The sequence below is a fragment of the Populus trichocarpa genome, chromosome 19 (assembly GCF_000002775.5).
Source record: "Populus trichocarpa isolate Nisqually-1 chromosome 19, P.trichocarpa_v4.1, whole genome shotgun sequence".
Taxonomy (NCBI): Eukaryota; Viridiplantae; Streptophyta; class Magnoliopsida; order Malpighiales; family Salicaceae; genus Populus; species Populus trichocarpa.
Genome location: NC_037303.2, coordinates 11,207,609 through 11,226,826, shown reverse-complemented (window position 1 = coordinate 11,226,826; position 19,218 = coordinate 11,207,609). Strand labels below are relative to the sequence as shown.

At 35.2% G+C, this 19,218-nt stretch overlaps 1 protein-coding gene across 1 annotated transcript; it reads left to right on the top strand.

The window, feature by feature from the left end:
- The first annotated feature begins 14,372 nt into the window (after nt 1-14,372).
- On the top strand, nt 14,373-17,787 carry LOC7475745 (wax ester synthase/diacylglycerol acyltransferase 11). The gene is made up of 7 exons (XM_024591293.2): nt 14,373-14,710; nt 14,992-15,570; nt 15,729-15,795; nt 16,058-16,167; nt 16,381-16,590; nt 16,693-16,815; nt 17,278-17,787. Exons 1-7 carry the CDS (start codon nt 14,477-14,479, stop codon nt 17,446-17,448), a joined length of 1,494 nt encoding a protein of 497 aa, XP_024447061.2. The 5' UTR covers nt 14,373-14,476; the 3' UTR covers nt 17,449-17,787.
- The last annotated feature ends 1,431 nt before the right edge of the window (nt 17,788-19,218 follow it).

The following is a 19,218-nucleotide window of genomic DNA, read 5'->3' as shown; positions in this document are numbered from 1 at the left end:
CGTTGGATTGCGTTGAGGCATATTGACCAATGTTTGCCTCCAATTTCTTCAGGCTGAGTCGTTGTTGGGTTTTGAACAAAGATGAACGGTCGGTTGGAATGAACTTTCCTAGAGTCATTTTTCAGTATTTGCTCGAGTAAGCTATAGGCGAGTCGAGCTGGTATTCAGAAACTCCAACTCTTCTTAAAAATAGACATTACGGCGAGCACACTCTTCATCTTCCATGTTTTTTTTCTTCAAAATCGAGTGTTGTAGACTCGTAGGGGACCTATTTTTCATTCTGGTGCATGCATGAAAAATGTATGAACATGTAATCTATATGATGAACTCGCCCTTCGAGGGGTGACATATGGTCGTAACTCTTGTATGATGAAACAAGAATCTTGATTCTTGCCCAAACTTTACAATGAAAATTTTCTGAGTGACGGCCATTGGGTCACCTAAAAGTCTTGAGTTCAAGATGCTTTAAGAAGGGTTTGCCCTGATGCAAATAAAAAATAACACATACAACCTAAGGACAGGTTCTATTCATTATGTGAACAAAAGGTAGGTTTACTACTTGGTCTCTAAAAAGGGTCTCTTATCTGCCCAGTGACGTTCTTCGTAAAGACAGTATGGGGGCATTGCAAGGAATAGTTAAGGTACGTCTACCCACCATTACCAAGCAGGCACTCAGATATGAGTTCGGTTTTTCACGCATCTGAACCCTGACCAATAGTCATAGGGCAGATCGCTAATTCACCACCTAACTTAGAAGCTTGTGTGTGCTTTAAAAAATAAATACAGGTGATGCATGAAACAATTCTAAAAATACATGGATAAAACAAAAATAAAACAAGACAAAATGCAAAAACTTAAACACATCAAATACACAAAGCTTAGTCCAATATTGTCAGAAACAGTACCTTCCCCAGCGGAGTCGCCATTCTGTCGCACGTTAAAAAATCCGCGCGGCGTCGGCTGGCGATCTTTTTCGTTTTTGCGTTATTTGCTTCGTTGGAGTCGCCACCTAGTAATTTATTGAAGGCTACTAGGAAACCGGATGTACTGGTCTTGTCAGAGATTCACGGGTAAGGGACTGGTTGTGGTTAGGGAAGGTATTAGCACCCCTAACGCACCCTACCTGAGGTAAGCTGCTATGTGACTTTGATGTGTTAAAGAAGTTTTAATAATTGTCTTTTCATCGGATATTAGAAATACAACTTACATGTAAGTTAATAATTCTTGACCGTGATCCAATCAAAATATTAAATTCTTCTTTAATCTTTACAATTTTATCTTAAATAAAAATAAAACATCCATAAAACAAATATAAACACACCCATACACTTTCACTATATTTTCTTTTTCTTTTCTTTTGTTGTTACATTCACAATACCAATTATACAAATTCAAAAAATAACTAAACAAAAATTACATTAAACAATTTAAAATTAGCTTCAAAACAATCTGGAATTACAGGGATTGCCATCTGCCATCCGGAACAGTGTCAAGGAAGTTTTCTGGGCGCAGGAACAGTGGCGGCGCGTCCTTCCACGCGCCACCGTCGCTGGCGGCGCGTGGGTTCACGCGCAGCCGGGAAAGCAGCCGGCCGAAACTGGCTTATTCTCCTCTTCTCTTCTGCAACGCCGGTGACCTGCAAAACAACAAAGAAACACAACAACACAGGCAGTTGATCTTAGTTTTTATTTCAGATTTATTCTTCTCGGGTCTTTTAGATCTGCTCCGGGTCAGCTGCTATGGTTCATCTTCCTCTCTTCTGCTTCGGTGTACTGGTAGCAAGGAGCGCTGGAGGTTGTCGACCGGTGGGGAAGGAGATCGGCTGCTGCTGCTGGTGGCCGGTCTGTGGGCTCTGTTGAAAGCCGGCTGGAGAAGGAGGATCTGTCGTGGCTGTGGTTGCTGCTGCCGCTGCTGGGGCTGTTCGGCGGCTGAGGAAGGAAAAACCTGCTGGCTGAAGCGTGAGCCGTGGGTCTGAGGAGATGGGGAACGGGACGGCGTCTGTGGGTGCTGCTGCTGTCGGCCGCCGCTGGGTTCTTCGGTGGGAGGAGGTTGTGAACGGGACTCCTGCTGCTGCTGCTGTGTGGCTTGATGGAGGCAAATCGGAGAGCTTGAGAGAGAGGGGCTCTCGGGTGAAGAAGGAGATGGGGCGATGGGTGTCAGGGAGAAGAAGATGGGATGCGGTGTTGTTGTGGCTGTTGTGTTTTGTGTGATGTGAGGTCGTGAGCGGCGGCTTGGAAGAAACAGAATCAAAACCGGGGAAAGGGAAGAAGAAGATGTGGCTACGGTGTGGAGGGAGAGGCGGCTGTGTTTGGGCTGAGGGAGCTGCTGCGGGGTAAATGGGTGTGCGGCGAGAGGGAAGAAAGGAAATCTGGTGCGTGGCTGGTTTGTTGATGGTTTTTGTGTTCTAAAGGAGGGAGCGGCGGCTTGAGCAGATGAGAGGCAAGGGAGGGGGCTGTGTGCTGGTCTGTGAGGGGGATAACAGTGGAGAGGGGAAGGAAACGGTGGAACCGGCCGGGTCAGCAAAATGAAGGCCACCGGGGGGGCTGTGTGCAGAGAAGAAAAAATTCTCTGGTGGGTGGCGGCGGCTGGGTGTGAAAGAGATAGGTTTAGGGTTTTTCTTCCCCTTTTTTATTTGTCAAAATTGCCCCCCCCTTTGTAAAAACCAGTGTAGCTTGGTATTTATAGGAAAAGTTTTGCTAGGTTTTCAAACTAGTCCCTCAACTTTTCCTTTCCTTCTCTTTTCCTCTTTTTTTTGTAAATTTTGATTTTTCTTATTTTTTTTTTGTATTTTTGAAAGCGAGCAAATATCAACATCGACTCAATGCGGGAAATCAATGATTTTAAAAATGACGCGTGAAAAGTTGAACGCGTTCCAAATATCTTTGAAAATTTAAATTCTTTTGAGACGATGCTAAAAATGCTAAAAAACGATGCAAATGTATTAAAAACGTATTTTTTTGGATTTTCAATGTTTTTCGCTATTTTTGAATTTTTCTGAAAATTTATCAAAACATGGGTCAAAAATTGGGTAGCAACACTTCTTGTTGATCAACAAGTAATTTTCTAATCAATATATGATAGAGAAACTACTCAATAAAAACTTAATATCAAAAAAAGGAGGTAGACACCTTGAAAAATCAAGCAATCTAAGACCTTTAACCTATAAAAAGATTATATGCTCTAAGTTAATACCACACAATGAAAAAAATAATTTTTTTTTTAAGAAAGAGAGGGATTATTGGAATTAAAGTGTAGGAAAGCAAATGGGTAAATTGCAAAAAGTATGTAAATAAATAAAAATGATAAACTAAATAAATTAAAGAATTGAAATCGTGTATGTTGAGTTGACCATCTTTCATAGTGATTATGTAACCCTTCATATATTGGTATAAATATTGAATTTTATCTAAACATGTAAATCCTAATCATATACAAATTTTTGTATGAAGTAAAGGGATTTTATTAAAACCTAATGGAAATTAATTTTTTTTTATTGATATCACATGAATCTTGAGTTAATATTGTGCCTTTTAATTAATTATTTTATTAAAGACTCACTCTTAATAAGAATTACCCTTTCTGGTTCCTGCAAGTTCAAACTCTTGTGGTTGATTGCTTTTTTTTTTGGTCGATCATGGCTCCTAATTGCTTGGTTAAGTTGTCAACTACTTTCTTAAATCTCCTGATCTATTAGGACTCTTTTAATGCAGTTGATTCCATTATACTTGATCAATTTCATTTTTATTTTTCTGTTTTCTTTTAACAATCATTGTTCTTCTATGTTTAACATATAAATGTTTATTTTTATGTAATAAATGTCGTTTATATTTTATTATTTTCTAAATAAAGATGTCATAACCCAAATTTTGATTCTTTTTATTTTTTATTTTTATATAGTAAAAATAATAATAAAAAAATGAATGAAATGAAAAAAATAAAATGAATAAAGAATAATTGAAATTTTGGTCAACACAACACAATTTGAAAGTTTTGAGGATTAATCAGGGTGAAATTATAAATTTAGGAGTCAATTTTAGGAGCTTAATTGAAGAATTGATAAGTTTGGAGACTTAATTAAACTTTGGATTAGTTTTATTAATGAAATCAGGAGTTTAATTGAAGAATCGATAAGTTTGAAGGCTTAATTGAACTTGAAATTAGTTTAATTAATGAAATCAGGGGCTTAATTGAAAAAATACCAAAGTTTGAGGCTGATTTGGGTCAAAATTGCAAAGAATTAAAGTCCAAGGACCAAAGTGAAAAGGCCGGGGGACTATAGGGAGTTTAATTGATTTTTCCAAGGGTAATTTTGAATGAATTAAAAGTTGAAAAGTCAATTAAGGATTAAATTAATTAAATTGCAAATCAATGACTATTTTATAAATAGCGTCGAAGTGCAAGGGTCTAATTGCAATTTACCTAGGGGAAATTAAAAAAATAAAAAGGAAATTTCCATGAATAATGGGGGCTTGATTGCAACATGTCATAAATTTAGTTACCAAATTGAAAGACGAACATTTCCATCCCAAAACGATGTCGTTACAAAGTCACTGTTCATCATCTTCTTCTTCTGAAGGCAGAGAAGCCCGCTTAAAAAATAAAAAAGAAAATGATAGCTGACCGGGTCTTATTACCCCCTAACTCGACCGAGGCATATACTAAATGGCCTACAACCTATCCCTTGTCTAATCCAACTCACCTTCGCTGCCATAACGTACTAGCATGTCAAAGAAGCCACCACCAATAGTCCAACAATGGCAGGACTGTTGGCGTTCCAGTCGTACCAAAACGCAAAGTCCAAATCCTATCTTCACATGAAAATCATAATCTGAGGAAGATAAGGACCAAATCTCATGCCTGGATTCCTATAAAAACAGAGGCAGAGGGAGAGAGAAGGGGAGAAAAAAACAGAGAAAATAGGACAAACAAGTAAGAGGAGAAAAAAAACAAAGAAAAGAGGACAAACAAGTAACAGAGACAGAGACATAAAAAACCAGGCAGAGGAAAAGAAAACGAAGGAGCAAAGGAGAGGAGTAGCTAAAAACCAGAAGAGCAATAAACAAAAGAGGAAGTGTTACGGAGCGTCATCAACCTCCTCTCCAAGCGCAACAGCAGGTAAGCCTTCTTCTCCCTCCCTATCTGCAAATTTAATTAACCAAGCACTGTGCGAGCACGCGTGAATTAATTCACGTGTGCCCGATTGCTGAATCTGGGTCACTAGCTTGGGCCAGTGACCGGCCGAGCTGTTGGATCTAGCTCAACCCGTATGGCTGGGCTAGATCCAGCCCCTAAAAAAAAGAGTAGGCCTGGTCTGGACCTCAGGCCCAACAGGGCCCAATTGCTTTTTGCTAAGGGTGTGTTTGGTAAAACACACCCTTGTGTTTTTTCTATGTATTTTATCCATTTTTTCTTTTGATATCTAGCCAAACGAGCCTCTTTTTTATATTAAAAAAATTCCAAAACAATTTGAGGATCTTCGTTTATTTATTTGTGGGCCCCTCACGCTTTGTTTTATTTTTTTTCTTTGCGTATTGTCTTTTTATGTTGCATGTTCAATCTATGGACCTTTACTGTTAAACGTAAATCTGATATGTAATACATGTCTTTCTTTATTAGGAAAAATAAATAGAAAAGAATAGAAAATAAAAATATTAGTAGCTTCCTTTTCTTTTAATACAAATTTTGCAAATTTATTCACTGACGCTAGAGTCAGGAATACCATACCTTTTGGCTTGCGTAATATTTACCTATGCCAGAGTTGGAAATTTTCATAGGCGAATATTCACTGACATTAGAGTCAGGAATATTATAGAAAGATCATGAGAATGAAACAAAAACAAACTCTTAGCAATTTTAGACAAGACCAACAATGCAGTCTACTTCAGTAGGACAAAGGGGTGAAAGTATCTTCCCTTTCGCGTAACCAGTCCCATACTATAGAATTTCTGTTGACTAGTTAGGATTCTTAGTGACTATAATAATAGGTGACGACTCTTTGAACTAGAACAAGATGTCAAATATTCGTTCTTTATCCAATAAATAAAAATAAAATTTTAATTGATCGTCGCGATGTTCGGGTGTGACAGAATGACGACTCCACTAGGGACTTCTAGGACTAAGCTTTGCATTTTTTTTTTGTTAATTGCTAAAAATATATTTTTTTATATTGTGTTTAAGTGGTTATTGCTTTTTACTGCTTTAGCACGTGTATTTATTGTCATGCATTACTTCAAGAGCACACACCTTGAAATTTAGGATAAGTGAAGAAGTAACGGTACCCCAATGATTTTAGATTAGGTAAGACTCATGAAACTATCAAATTCTTGCTTGGTTGTTTACTCAATAGTGATTGGTATGCCGATCTGATATTACTCAAGGCCTGTATCTTTATACTACTTGTAAGTCTCATATCGACCTTTCAAGGACAATCACTAAGCATGCGAGAGACCTTTTGAGACTAGATAGGAACCTACCTCTTGATGCACTTAATGACTAGAACTACCTTCTAGGTTGTACCCTGTATAATCTCACTATGGCAAGCCCAACATATGGCATCTTGAATTCCAAGACCATCGAGTAGCAAATGGTCGTCAGTCGTCACATAGGATACACGAGTATGCGTTGTTACAGTCGACAAAAAGGAACTGATTTAAATTGAAAGCTGAAAGGTTTATTAAAAGCTCAAACTTAAGCAAGACTCGACAAGGATCCTTTTATTGGCATGATGACGACATCGGGTCCCTAAAATCCATGAACAAACTACCGTTGCCACCCCGTGAAGGGCGAGTCCACATTGAATCTGCATTTTCCTTATTGATAACATCACCCCTTGTGCATGATTGCATAATTTTTATTTAGCAGGTTGAAATATAGACTTCCTATTGAAATATAGGCTTTCCATTGGACACACTTATAACACTCGACTGCGAAAAAGACAAATGAAAAACAAAGAAAGAGCCCAGTTAAAAGCCCAATACCGAGAAGAGTTAGATAGTTTTAGAGAAGAAGTCGCTTGGTTTATTAGTCTACTCAAACAGGCTTTGGGATCTAAATCTGAAAAAGCAAAATTTTCAGTTTAGCCTAACTCTATACTCGTAAATCCACAGAATCTAGGGGCAAATAAAGTGTCATTTGAATATTAAAAGGCTATGTATTCCTAATTTTCTCAACCAACATATCCCATAAAAATGTTGTCTATCATTGACTTTATAGTGAAGGGATCTCAAAATGACAAGATGGTAAAAGAAGATGGCTTGGACAAATTGGCTGCCCTAGAGCAAAGGATGAGGGCATTTGAGGGAACTAGCCTACATAACCATATAAAGGCTGCTGAGATGTGTTTGGTGCCTAACGTGATCATTTCCAAAAATTTTAGAGTGCCTGGATTCGTAAAATATATAGGATCTCAATGCCCTGTAACTCATCTCAATGCATACTGCAACAAAATGGTTGAGGTGGTCTATGATGAGAAACTGTTGATTCACTTTTTTCAAGACAGCTTGAGTGATGCTGCCCTCACTTGGTATATGTGATTGGGCAATATCAAGGTAAAAAAGTGGAAAGACTTAGTTGATGTCTTCATTAGGCAATATAAGTTCAATATGGATGTGGGCCCTGATAGGTCATGCTTGCAAGCTATGAAAAAGGAAAACAAGGAGTCCATAAGAGAATATACTCAAAGGTGGCGTGAGGCAGCTGCACGGGTTAATCCTCATTTGTTGGAAAAAAATGATCAATTTGTTTTCGAACACTTTTAAGGCCCTAAACTTTGAATACCTGGCTGGAAGCTTTGCATAATATTTTTCTGACCTGGCTGCTATAGTTGGGAGGATTAAACAAGTAATTTAGTTATGAAAGATTGCTGACTCGACTAAGGAGAAAAGTTTCACTGGAAAAAGAAAAGAAATTGAGGTTCACAATATCAAAGGTGGTTACAACAACGAGAGCAAGAACTACCAAAACAAAGATACCTAGATATTAATTGTCCTGAAGACGAAGCTATAATGTCATTATGCCAAGACTGTTTTATATGTGACTTTAATCTAACTATTGAAAATGTGCCCTTGTCAAGGAGGTCATAGGAGATGGATGATTGAAAGATTCTAGAAATTCCAATCAAAGATTGCTAAGAGTTTAGCCCTTTTATGCATTACTTTGCTAGTAATCATATCTCAAAATGTTAGCATAAGGTCTTTGTTGTTGAACTTCTTTTATAAAAATTTCAATGAAATAATGAGTTTGTCCTTCAATTGTGTCTCTTCCTTTGATTTAAAACCAAATATCTTAAAAGGGATTCCTTCTAAGAACTCACAAATACACATTTGAACCTTTGCATGATCTCATAGACTCATTTCATTTCTTTTATCAAAATCTTTTCTCCGAGTGGAATTTTGGAAAATTAAACTTGCCTTTTGTTTAAAAAATGATTTGATGTTTATTTAAAATGATATTTTTGACATTCTACTTGTAGAATGACAGATGAATCAAGCAACTCCTTCACTGAGGTGACTAAACTCTAAACTAAAGTGCACGAATAGAAAATGAATTGTCACCGTCACACTATAACTCTTGAGCTACGTTTTTTAAATGTATGCATAATGGTATGTAGTGGATTCATTGTTCATAGACTTATGAAATGCATCTTTTTGCAAAGTCCAAACCATCACACTAGATGAGATCAAAGTTTATTGATCTAAACTGCTTGCGCTTTAAATGAGAAAAGACCATCTTTGTTATTCGTTTCACATTCTAAAATGAATATATCCCTTATGGTCCCCTTTTGAGCTTGGATAAATTTTCCTTCATGAAAAACCCCAACAAGGATCACACCCCACGCTGGGGGCAAGTGAAAAATTCAATGATAAAAAAAGATGAAAAAGCCGTGAGAAAAACCAAAATAGTCAAAAGAGCCTAAGAAACGCAAATGCTAAGGGGCTTGACCAAATCACAAGAAGAAGTGATAGCCAAAACATAGTGAGTATGCCCCAACCAAAACAATAAAAAAGAGCAAATCAAAGAAAAATGGCAAAAGAAAAGATGAAAGACACAAAAAGTCGAACTGCTGATTGTGATCCTTAGTCTTTGAAACCTTGAAAAACTCTTTGAGCCTTATGAATCCTTTTCTTTTATAGCCAAAACCACAACCTACATTACATGCATGTAAAAGTCCTTTCTAATCAAGCAACCTAGAACAATAAATGATGCTCTCAAAATGCAAATAGTGCTTTTTTATAAGAGTCATGACATCGAGAACAAGCTACTCATTATTATTCGTACGGATAAAATGAGTGATAAAAAAAAGACATTTTTTCTAAGAAAAAACCTTTAGCTTTTTCTTGAGCCTTTCGCTTTGAAACCCACAAAAACACAAGGTCACCTTATGATGTACCTTCACCAATGACAATATCACCAACATAAGAACAAATCATCTCCTTTCCAAGAAAAAAAATAACCAGGGAGTTGCAAGATTTCAAAAACAAATTGTTTTAAACTCACATTGAAACAATTTTTGTTTTCAAAATGAAAGATCAAGATTTCAAGATTTATTATAAACAAATGATCTTTCACCAAAACTAAAAAGTAGAGAAAGGTTTCTCGAAACTATTATTTGTCTAAGTCATTGACAGAGCACACTTAGGGGCAATGGCCAGTTGAAGGGGGCAACATTATATTTAGAAGGAAAATTGATCCCTTCTAGATAAACAAAAAAAAGGAACATTTCTTACAACGAGACAAAATGACATTTTGTTTACCAAAGGTAGTTTGATCCTTTAAATAAATGACACCGAATGTTTTTAGTAGTGAGTCAAGGAAATAATGAAGGATCTTCTTAAATTATTCAACGAGACAGAATTTCCAGCAAGTAAATAGGGCATGATGAGCACCATAAAGGCTGAGCTAAGTAAAATTACAAACATTCTGAAAGACCTACATATGCCAACTCGAGTGGGCTAGGAGCCAGATGAGGAAGATGACTCAAATAAAAAATAGCAAGTCCTCACCAATCAAACAACAAGAAGATTGAGAAGCAAGGGGGGCCTATATTTCAAATCAAGTAGAGATGCATGCATATTATCTAACGTTGAACAATGTGTTTTGCAAAGATTCATAAGAGAAATCCTCGATGGGATCCATCAAAAGGAAGACCACCTTGAAATGGCCAAGATTTGAAAATTCTCTTGAAAATTTTTCACTTTTGAATTTTTTTTACCTAGACAAACCACCCATGAAAATTAGACAACTTGAAAAATCCTCGTATTTTTCAATTCAAAAAGTCACCAATCACAATGAGAACTTTTGATTTTTTACTTGGGCAGGCCAGCAATGAAAATTAGACCACTCGAAAAATTCTCATATTTTTCAGTTGAGAAAGTCACCCATCACAATGAGAACCTTCGATTTTTGACATAGGCAGGCTACTCATGAAAATTAGGCCACCTAAAAATCATCGTATTATTCAATTGGAAAAGTCACCCATCACAATGAAAATCCTCAAGTTTTTTACTTAGGTAAGTTGCCCATGAGAATTAGACCAATCTGAAAAAAATATTTTCTTCATATCTTTTATCAATGGGTAGGTCACCCATTAAAATGAGATCAATGTTGAAAAAAACCCTCGAGTTTTTCACCTGGACAGGTCGTCTATGAGAATTAGACCAACCTGAAAAAAATCATTATATCTTTTATCAATAGGTAGGTCACCCATTACAATGAGACCAATAAAAAAAAAACCTTCGAGTTTTTAACCTAGACAGGTCGCCCATGAGAATTTGTCTATTTTTAAAACATCAAAGTCTTAGACTTTTTCACCAACAAGCATATCGCCCATGAGAATTAGACCACTTTTGAAACATCAAAATCTTAGACCTTTTTTTCACTAACGTGTAAGTTACCTGAAACAATTAGACCACTTCTAAAAAATCTCTATATTTTTCACAATCGGGCAGGTCGCCTGGAACAATTAGACCACTTCTAAAAAATCTTTGTGTTTTTCACCATCGGGTAGGTTGTCTCGAACAATTAGACCACTTTAAAAAAAAATCCTTGTGTTTTTCACCATTTAGCAGGTCGTCTGGAACAATTAGACCAATGACTAGTTTATAAATAACGTCGAAGTAGAGGGGTATAATTGTAATTTACCTAGGGGAAATTAAGAAAATAAAAAGGAAATTTCCATGAATAGGGGGCTTGATTGCAAAATGTCATAACTTTAGTGACCAAATTGAAAGACAAGCATTTCCATCCCAAAACAATGTCGTTTCAAAGTCAATGTTCATCTTTTTCTTCTTTTGAAGGCAGAGAAGCCAGCCTGCAAAACCAAAAAGAAAATAATGGTTGGCCGGGTCTAACCTATTATCCCAGGTTGGGTTTTCCCTACTTTTTTCTTAATATGTGGATATTCGCCAAGGTAAAGATTGTTGTAGTTTATGGCTCATAGGTAAATTTTGTTGTTCCACTCCACATCGGCATCTATCTAATTAGGATTTATTTCTTATTTTATTGGTCGTGATAATTAATAGGTTTGGGGGGTGCAGAGGCAACACCAAAAACGATGTTATTTTGAGAGGTTCAATTTCATTTTGTGCACAATGAAACATCCATGTCTATTTTAGTTTTATCAATTAGGTTACAGTCCTTCTAGTTTATAAAAATTAATCAGTTAGTCTCAATAGTATAAAAAATAATTATATTGTCCATTGACCAAACTTAGTGTAGTTGCTTTTTATTCAAAAATAGCTTTCTTTCCAATCAATTTTCCCATGTTAACTAATTACATTTCCTCTCTCTCTTTTTTTCCAAAAAGAGAAAACAAAATACATTAAAGAAAGGACCAGGTTATAAGTGGATTTTAATATCGTGGGGATGAAATAATATTTTGTTAAACTACAAGGACTAATTAATTATGTTGTGCAGTAATGTGATTTAAAGGAAAAGAATAGTAAGCAAAAAATTGAAAAGAGACGGTAGAAATTTTACAATGGTTCAACAATAGAAGGATAATAAACTCTCAAATTTTGTAAATGTCAGTTTTGATGCCTTTTCTTTTAATTTTTTGTAGAATGATTTTAAATTCTTTCATGTAAAATTGACATACCATTGAATTTTTTAAAAAATCTTCAAAACTTAAGTAATGCGATAGAATTCAATTTAAAGAGAATAAAAAGAAAATCTAGAAAAAAAAAGGAACTTTCATGACCAAATTTAAAGAAACAAAAATTTGAGGAGCAAAATAAATCAAAATAAAAAAATTAAGGGATTAAAGACAAAATTTTGTATCGTGAATAATGCTATGAATAATGATATGATATGGGAGACGATAAATAGTATATGAGTGATAATAAAACACCAATTTGAGGATTAAATATGAATATCATGAATATATTATTGTAAGCGATTATTGATTGCAGGTATAAAGATTTGAAATTTCTGGTATCAGATTCACAGAAATTAATTAAACAAGAAACAATGAGTTAATTAAACCAATTACAAATCCGAGCATTCATGGACTTTTTTATTTGCTTTTATTAATTTTAGGGTTGATTATTTTCGGTTCGATTCGGTTTTTTTTTTTTTAAATAACCAAACCGAAATTATTTTTTTAAAGAGAAAAAACCGAAACCGAAGCGAAACCGGTTTAAACCGATCGATTTTGGTTCGGTTTGGTTTTTTAGAACAAAAACCGATTCAAACCAGTTTGGCTCGGTTTTTTTGGTTTTAACTCGGTTTGGCTAGGTTTTTTTCCAGTTTTTTCTGTTTGGGTTCGGTTCGGTTTTTTCAGTTTCAGGCTTATAAAACCAAAACCAAACCGAACCGTTTGATTTTTTAAAAATTTTAATCGATTTAATTAATTTTTTTTCACGGTTCGATTTATTTAAATTTTTTTTAATTTTCTTAATTTAATCAATTTTTGAGTTTTTTTCTCACCCTGTTCTCTTTACTACAATTCGTTGCCACATCATCAATGAGTAATCTATATACCTACCTGTGCGAAGCATTTATAATGAAAATACGAAAACTTGTTGTAAAATGAGATGTCGTTTCAATCAATATCTTCATTAATTAGTTGTTCCTTGTACAATCCAAATTAAACTGTTCTTCCTTCCCAAAAAATCAAATTATTCACGATAAACTTCTATCATTAAAGATTATTAATGAGATTTTTTTTTTGTGAATTTTCTATGAAAACAGAAATACTTTTCTATTACAACGTGTGAAACGTGCAGTTTGCTGTTCTAGAAGGAGGCATATCCATGGAGTGTTGGTACCAAAACATAGAGCTTAAAGAAAAACAGGATACCCTCTATTCTCGAAGATCAACGACTGAGGATCCAAGCCATTAAACCAAAAACGAAGTCGTTTTGAAGGGTTGAATTGCATTTTGTGCGCAATAAAACATCCGTGTCTATTTTAGTTTTATCAATTAGGTTATAGTCCTTCTAGTTTATAAAAATTAATCATTTAGTCTCAATAGTATAAAAAATAATTATATTGTCCTTTGATCAAACTTAATTTAGTTGTTTTTTATTCAAAAATAGCTTTTTTTCCAATCAATTTTCCCATGTTAACTAATTACATTTCCTTTTTTTTTCCAGAAAGAGAAAACAAAATAAATTAAAGAAAGGACCAAGTTATAAGTGGATTTTAATATCGTGGGGATGAAATAATATTTTGTTAAACTACAAGGACTAATTAATTATGTTGTGCAATAATGTGATTTAAAAGAAAAGAATAATAAGCAGAAAATTGAAAAGAGACAGTAGAAGTTTTACAATGGTTCAACAATCTAAGGATAATAAACTCTCAATTTTTGTAAATGCCAGTTTTGACACCTTTTCTTTTATTTTTTTTACAATGATTTTAAATTCTTTAATGTAAAATTGACATGCCATCGAATTTTTTAAAAAAATCTCCAAAACTCAAGCAATGCCATAGAATTCAATCTAGAGAGAATAAAAAGAAAATCTGAAAAAAAAAAGGAACTTTCATGGACCAAATTGAAAGAAACAAAAGTTTGAGGAGCAAAATGAATGGAAGTAAAAACAATTGGGGGACCACTGACAGAATTCTGTAACGTGAACAACGCTACGAATAATTATATTGAATATCAATATCATGATTCATGAATATATACCTACTCTGTGCGAAGCATTTATAATGAAAATACGAAAACTTGGTTCGAAATTGAGATGCCGTTTCAATCACATCTTCATTAATTAGTTGTTTCTTCCTTCCCAAAAACTCACATGATTAGCGATAAACTTCCATTTCAGATCATTATTAATGAGACTTTTCTTTTTCTGTGAATTTTCTATGAAACACAACGTGTGAAACATGCACGCAGTTTGTTGTTCTATAAGAAGGGGGCGTATCCATGAAGTGTTGCTACCAAAACATAGAGCTTGAAGAAAAACAGGATAGTACCCTTGCACGCACTGACACACCTGCATTATTTGCCTCTATTCTCAAAGATTAACGAATGAGGAACCGAGCCATTAAACCAATTCAAACAGCAAAAAATGTTGAGAATGTTCTGAGCATCACTGATGAAGAGCAGCAACCTTTGAGTCCAATGGCTCGAATGTTTCATGAACCCGACTCCAACGTGTACATCATTATCATAATCGGCTTTCAGACCAAAATCAATCCAGAAGTTATGAGAGCAAATTTGGGGAATACTTTGCTTAAGCATCCTCGTTTCTCTAGTTTGCAGGCAAGTTCTGTTTTTTTTTTTTGATCCATAAGTCAATATCTTTGAAATATTATAAACAGTTACCCATGGCTTAGGGATAAGGAGCATGCACTAATCGTACGTGTTTTTTTTGTCACCTTTTTCTTTTGGAATTTAACTTCATCGTATTTCTGTACACTAATAATTAATGATTAATAATCACTCTTACAATTTCTTATGGTAACAAAGGATCGGTATTACAAATCAAACTTTAAGTTTTTTGTTGTCTTTTCATTAATGACCTCAACATTTATATGTAACAGGTTCCCGATGAGAAGAATGGGGGGCAGCTCAAATGGGTTAGAACAGAGGTTGACTTGGACAACCATGTCAAATTCCCTACAATTGACCCAAATATGGACTTTCCTGATATGTACGTAGAAGATTACGTCTCTAATTTGAGCAAAACTAAGATTAGGATGTCTATACCTATGTGGGATCTTCATCTCCTCAACATCAAAACATCTAATGCTGAATCCGTAGGCATTCTCCGAGTCCACCACTCCATTGGAGATGGGACGTCTCTCATGTCACTTTTCATGTCTTTTACCCGCAAGGCATCTGATCCTGAGGCGCTTCCAACATTTCCAATCTCAAAGAAACAGAAACCCTGCAGTTCTAGTGGAGGACTTCTCCAACATTTCATCAAGCTATTTTCGGTGTTGCTGATATATTGGAATACTTTGGTTGATATCGTTATGTTTTTAATCACAATTTTCTTCTTGGATGATACAAAAACGCCGCTCAAAGGTCCATTAGGCGTTGGATCTACTCCACGGCGGATTGTTCATCGAACTGTGAGTTTGGAGGATGTTAAGCTAGTCAAGAATGCCATGAATGCTGTAAGCCAATTACCATATATCAAACTGTACTCACTGTAGAAAATAAAACAAAGTGTTCATATACGTTTCTCATGCAAATTACCTAAATTTTGGTATTCCTTACATTACTCTCTTAAACTCATTACATTTTTTTTAAAACTTTTTTTTTTTTTTGCCAGACAATCAATGATGTGATGGTGGGAGTCACACAAGGAGCTCTATCTCGCTATCTCAATAGAAAATATGGTAAGCAATTTCTAAATTTAAATTTAATGCCAATTTCACTTTGGTGTAAAATTATAACTTATATCCTTCAAAAACAATAGATAGGCCTATAGCTATATATAAAACAATTTTATAAAATATGCTCTTAGCTGGACTACACGCTAAGTTGTCAGATAAATTAGATTTTAAACGACTACCTAATAATAAGGTAGGAAGAAAAATTAAATTAGTTATCTTTGGAACATCTTCAGCTTCGTGATTTAATTAATTCTATATTCGGCAGGTAAAAATAAGAAAGATGGTGGAGTGGCAGAAGCAAATAGCAATCTTCCTAAGAACATTCGTCTACGAGCAACTTCATTCGTGAATTTAAGGCCACATCTAGTAAATGAAGTGAGTACGGCAATTTCATGTTATCTGTTTCGCCTTGAGGGATTCTTTTTGCTCCCTTGGCGTCTTCTGTTAATCTACTTTGGCGTCTAAGAAAACTAAAAAAGAAAAGAAAACCCAGGAAATAAAGTGAGGACTACAAATATCATGTGAAGAAACGTCATGATCCTTTATTTCTGTGTATCTATTTTTTCTTTAATTTCTTTCTATATATAGAGTGCTGCTGAAAAGACGAAAAGTAGCAGCAACGTGAGGTTGGGCAAACTGATCGGCTACGTTCTCTTCCCCTTCACCATTGCACTACGAGAGGATGCATTAGATTATGTTCGAAGTGCTAAGGCAACTGGAAAGAGGAAGAAAGCTTCTCTTGAAGCAGTATACACATATTTCATGGCAAAAACATTTCTCAAATTATTTGGTACTAAGGTAAGATGAATCTTCTAGGAACAGTCGATTCTTTATTATTGATGTACAACGTCAATAGATGTTTGGGGGCTTAAAATAAAATAAATTCCATTGTTGTCGCAGTTGGCAAGCTTCCCAACTCAAACTACATTGTGGTTCTCGAACGTGGCTGGTCCCTCAGAAGAAATCACTTTGTATGGCCATCAAGTGGCCTACATAGCTCCAACTTGCTTTGGGCAACCTAATGTAAGTACTCGATATATTATGTCTGCGAGTAAATTACCATTAATATTAGCGACATACTTTTTTTTTTTTAAAAAAAAAAGAAAACAAAAATATTGATTTATTTTTATTTTATTTGGTATTAATAAAATATATGTTTATATTACCAAATTGGATGGTCCTAGACCATTGTAAATACAAATTTAGTAAATCTTTTTCAGCAATCAAATCTAATGACTTTTTATTAAATCACCAGTTAATATATAGATAATATTTTCCTTGACATCATATCAGCTAACAATCTTTGACTTGTGTTCTAAATATTGAAATACACTGCATGCCATGCAAATCATCTCTAATTTGAAACAAAGAAGGTCTCAGAAATTGATGGTTAGGATTTGAAAATCTGAAGATTTCTCTTCATAATCTCTTAATCAAATTGTGTATGAATATTACTAGTGTTAACATATAAATATTTCTTTTCAGGCTTTAATGATTCATGTTGTGAGTTATGCCAATAAGATGAACATCATCTTATCAGTTGACGAAGGGATAGTTCCTGATCCTCATCAACTCTGCGATGATCTTGAAGAATCTCTTAAGCTGATCAAAGACGCTGTCATTTGTAAAGGGCTGGTTGATTGTCGTGTTTACTAAATATTGCTAGGATTAATGATAATAAATTATGTCAACAGATAGTTATTTCAATAAACTTAGAAGTGTGTGGTTGGAATTGTGCAAGCCTAGTCAACTAAGAATCCCTAAGTTGTGGGAATTGTGCAAGCCTAGTCAACTAAGAATCCCTAAGTTGTGGGAGTCATGATCAACATATTAATCGTGTATATTTCAGTGTGTTGTATCGTTGGATATGCTTCCACTAAATTCACATAGTGGTAGTTAGTTCCTACTTGAAATCCAAGTCTGTTTACTTATTTAAGTTGTAATTGTTCTCATCAGTTCTTAAGTAAGGAAAAACTCCAAATCATCTTTTGCATCTACTGGTTGCAAGCTTAAGTTTACAGTTTGAGGTATATCCAACATCTCGTATCAGAGCCCCCACTAGGCCCAAGTAAAAAATCTCACCAAGAAGCAGTAGCTTTTGTCCTTGCAGTAGCAAGCATCCATGGCATCTGACAAGCCAGCAGAGAGTTAATTTGTTCAGCCATCCATTCCACTCTTCGATGGTCGGCAGAGGTTATAATTATAAAATCTTAGTGATATTACTGGTGGAGTGGTTGTATGATAATGCTAATGTCGGCAAGGTAGTTAATTCTCCCCTGTTTTCAGCTTTTTGTGCCGTCAACACCAACGAGTTTTGAGAAGCCACAGCTCCCCTCTTCTCCCCACTTTTGGTCTCCAAAATTAACGATAAAATTATTGGAATCTTTGGATGAGTTGGTTTGATACTTATATATGCCATTTTTAGTTAGCATGATGAAGGCTTGAAGCCTAAAGGGGTGTTAAATACATTTTGCTGAGGAGATTAAAGATTTCACTAATGCAATGAAGGAAGTTGCACAAGCTATTTTAATGACAAACCCCCGGGTTAGGACAGATGAGGAAATTTTTTGAAGCAACGAAGAAAAAGGGATCGGAAGGTCAACTTCTCCTGGATGCGGGCGGTAAACTGGCTTGTGGCTCATCCTAATTCAATTGGAACATATTTTGCATGTTCACATTCTCTGCGCATGCAATGTTAATCAAGAAAGATGAAAATTTGATGCTTCTTGGTGAAATTGGAACTACCCATTAGAGTTTTAGGGTGCTGACTAGTTGGAATATGCTGGTATCATCCTAATTCAATTGGAACATTATTTGGGAGGCTGCTGCCAGCACCACCAATTAATTAGGTGGTGCTGGCGCGCCTAGTACCCCCAATTGATTGGGATGGTGCTGGCATGTCAAGTACCCCCAATTACTTGTGAGGGTGCAGGGAAATTTAATTGAGAATAAAAAAACATGTTTTTTAAAAGGTTTTTTAGTATATTTTTTGGAGGGTGTTTTGGGGACTATAAAATTTTAGGTCCATCAATAACCTCTCAAATTTTTATGGTATTAATCTGCAAAGATTTGTAAAAATACCAGTTATCATGAAGAGTTCGTTGAATTTTCTTCATATAAGAAGAGAAGATGAAATCTCGGGTAATAAACCAAAGAGCCCGTGTGTAGAGGTGTGTACCATGTTTAAAAATATTTCTAAGTATGTAAAGGAAAACCTTAGAGGAACCCATACTTCAAAATTTTTTAAGGAGGATGAGGTGAGATATAAAAGACTCCATACTTAGAATATTTTTCTAAGAGGTCATGGGAAACTTAAGGAGATGAAGTTCATACTTAGAAAAATTTCTAAGAATCTAATGGAAACACATTGAGAGTGAGCATGTACTTAGAAAATATTTAAAAATAACTAAAGGGAATCCAATGAGG

Bases quoted from the DNA above. Each gene is read 5' to 3' on its own strand.
- LOC7475745 (XM_024591293.2), top strand. From the start codon at position 14,477: ATGAGGAACCGAGCCATTAAACCAATTCAAACAGCAAAAAATGTTGAG. The intron at 15,796-16,057 runs GTAAGCAATTTC...TATATTCGGCAG, and splicing joins CTATCTCAATAGAAAATATG to GTAAAAATAAGAAAGATGGT. The intron at 16,816-17,277 runs GTAAGTACTCGA...ATTTCTTTTCAG, and splicing joins CTTGCTTTGGGCAACCTAAT to GCTTTAATGATTCATGTTGT.